Genomic DNA, 2,617 nt, shown 5'->3' on the forward strand with positions numbered 1-2,617 from the left:
AAGCTAAGAGAGCAAAAGTGGAATAGTTTTGGAAATGTTGAAACTCTTCATCTACCATATTACTTACATTAGCAAATTTCTTCTACTGGAAGCCACTTTTTTCATTTCACATTCACATGTATCTGTAAAAGTAAAAATGCATAAACACAACACGGCTCCTGGTTACTCAATGGAGGAGAGAATACGATGGAGACAGAAAACAGCAAAAGTTATTCCCAAAATTGGCTAAATCTAGGTCTTAAGCGCGTGGAGTGGTTGGAAGAAGAAGATGAGAAAGCAGAGCAGAGATCATCATCTCTCGCCTATATAAACAGAGACGGTATCACAACACAAAAATATCACAACAAGCTAGAACAACACAGAGCAAGAGATTCATATAGCAAAAAAAAAAACTTCTATATTCATTAAAAAGCGAGATTTTCCCGATCAAAATCATTCGCTTTCGCTTAAAGGTTGTTAAATTTTTCGAGTTTCGTTTGGTTGCTTTTTAGAAGAGTTCATATTGTTGAAACCAAGCATCGAACACTTTCCTTCTTCTTCTTCTTCTTCTTCTTATCTCATTGCGTGCTTTTCACGGATCTGCTTTTTCATCATCGAATTGCATTAGAACGTAGAAAGATCCTTTTATGGATAATTGTTGTTTCTCTAACTAGTTTAGTACGCAGTTGAACTCGCTTTTATAATTTAGATACAATGGGGAATGAAAATGGAGAAGAATGGCGAGAGGAGCTTACTAGTCCTGATGGAAATACTGATGAGCTGCCTATCGAACGCCTTATTAGAGCCGTAAGTAACATTACTGATTTTGAAGGGTATTTGCAACAAGGCAGTGTCATAGCTGCCATTCCTCTTTTGGCGTTGAAACACTATTCTGAACTTGATGTATGCTTTTGGTTGTTTTCAGGTGAAGTCCAGCTCGCCACAAGCACTTTCTTCTGCAGTAAGTGACATTAGATCGGTTGTAAGCATGGTTGATACGATAGCTGGTTCAGCTCCAGGAAACGGTTCGAGAGCTTCAGTTGGCGAAGACTTGGCTGCGATGACTAAATGTCGTCTCCATGCAAGAGACTTCATGACGCAAGACGGAATGATGGCGACGAAAAAAATGAAACGTCACATAACTGCAATGCCACTGAGCGTTGGTTCACTGGGAGGAAGTGTTGGTGATAACTACAAGCAGTTTGCTGGTTTGGTAGGTATGGCATCTACTGTGACTTGTGGTGGAAATAAGGCAAGAACTGAGGTACAGTTTTCAGTTACACTTCCCTTAGATATATCTAAAAATTTGGACGCATAAAGGTTTCAGTTTTGATATTTTGAAGACTCTCAATCTTGGACTGCAGACCGAGCACGCCCTTTTGGAGGAAATTAAGGAAATAAATCAGCGGCTGATAGATACAGTCGTTGAGATTAGTGATGATGAAGATGCTGCTGATCCTAGTGAGAAAGTAACATCAAGCAAAGAGTGTGAAGGAACAACAATTAAATTCTCGTTTATAGCTGTTTCCCTCAGCAAAGGTTTGAAGGCTCATCTCTCGTCAAAACAAATGGTAAGTATGGTCATCTCGTTATAACATTTTTAGAAACATTATTTTTGTTATCCCTTTTAAAGTATGTTTCTGCCTCTATCACAGCTTCCTCTTCGACCACTGCGTCTGCTGGTTCCTTGTAGCTACCCCAACGTCTCTCCATCTATTTTGGACATACTCCCGGTTGAAATCAGGTACAAGCACGATCCTTCAGTTTTAAGTAATTAGATACATGTTTCTTTCATACCGAGTCAAGCAAACATCTACCATATTGTTAAAAATTGTCCAAAATCCTGTCGGTAGATAAGAAACTGCATCATCTTATTAACCTTAACGTGATCTAGTTTCTTGAACAGCAAAAAGAACGAGGACCTCTCGTCCAAAGTTATGGCAAGGTTCAACATATTGCTACGAAGTTTGTCACAGCCAATGTCGCTCAAAGACATAGCCAAGACATGGGACGCTTGTGCTCGGGCAGTGATTTGTGAGTACGCACAGCAATTTGGTGGTGGAACTTTCAGCTCAAAATTCGGAACTTGGGAGAAACATGTAGCCACTTCCCGAATCTGATGGAAGTCCTTAACCATCTCCACTCATGACCAACTCATTTAAATTTCTTAAAATTAAATATTTAATATTTTATTAATAAAAGAATATCGCATCTTGTATTTAAATGCTACTATGGGACTTGTTAATTAATACAACCAAGTAAACAATTTCATGCTATACTTATTTTGGGTCTATGGTAAAAACAAAAAATACTGACAAGTGTTTGGACTTGTAGGAGAAAGGTTTTTTAAAGTACTTATTAGAATCTAAAATTAAATCAATTGTATAAAACATGTGATTAAAACCCAAGCAGAATCTTCACGGTCAATGATGATTAAACATAATTAAGTCCAACCTAACTCAAGAAATTTTGAATAGTAGTAACACTAGAAACAATAATCATTATAAAAACAAACTAACAATAGTAACACTAAAAATACGAGTACACATATCAAATCTTTGAGTAAAAAAAAAAATTGTCCACCGAAGAAAATGCAGTATCCAAATACGAGTATGATAAGCTGCATAATGTGAAGAAG

General features: G+C 37.3%; 1 protein-coding gene across 8 annotated transcripts; it reads left to right on the top strand.

Annotated features, from left to right (window-relative positions):
• The first annotated feature begins 266 nt into the window (after nt 1-266).
• LOC104771855 (mediator of RNA polymerase II transcription subunit 15a-like) lies at nt 267-2,255 on the top strand. 8 transcript variants are annotated; one of them, XM_087505348.1, is made up of 6 exons: nt 267-452; nt 666-786; nt 905-1,243; nt 1,344-1,550; nt 1,635-1,723; nt 1,886-2,255. In XM_087505348.1, the coding sequence occupies exons 2-6, from the start codon at nt 694-696 to the stop codon at nt 2,097-2,099; spliced, it is 942 nt and encodes a 313-aa protein (XP_087361474.1). In that variant the 5' UTR covers nt 267-452; nt 666-693; the 3' UTR covers nt 2,100-2,255. The 8 variants fall into 8 exon arrangements, with proteins under 8 accessions (XP_087361474.1, XP_087361472.1, XP_087361468.1 ...); XM_087505346.1 differs by having other exon boundaries at nt 271-452; nt 1,874-2,255; XM_087505342.1 differs by having other exon boundaries at nt 313-452; nt 1,323-1,550; nt 1,874-2,255.
• Nucleotides 2,256-2,617: the final 362 nt, after the last annotated feature.

This window comes from Camelina sativa, chromosome 20, assembly GCF_030686135.1.
Source record: "Camelina sativa cultivar CO46 ecotype springtype chromosome 20, ASM3068613v1".
NCBI lineage: Eukaryota > Viridiplantae > Streptophyta > Magnoliopsida > Brassicales > Brassicaceae > Camelina > Camelina sativa.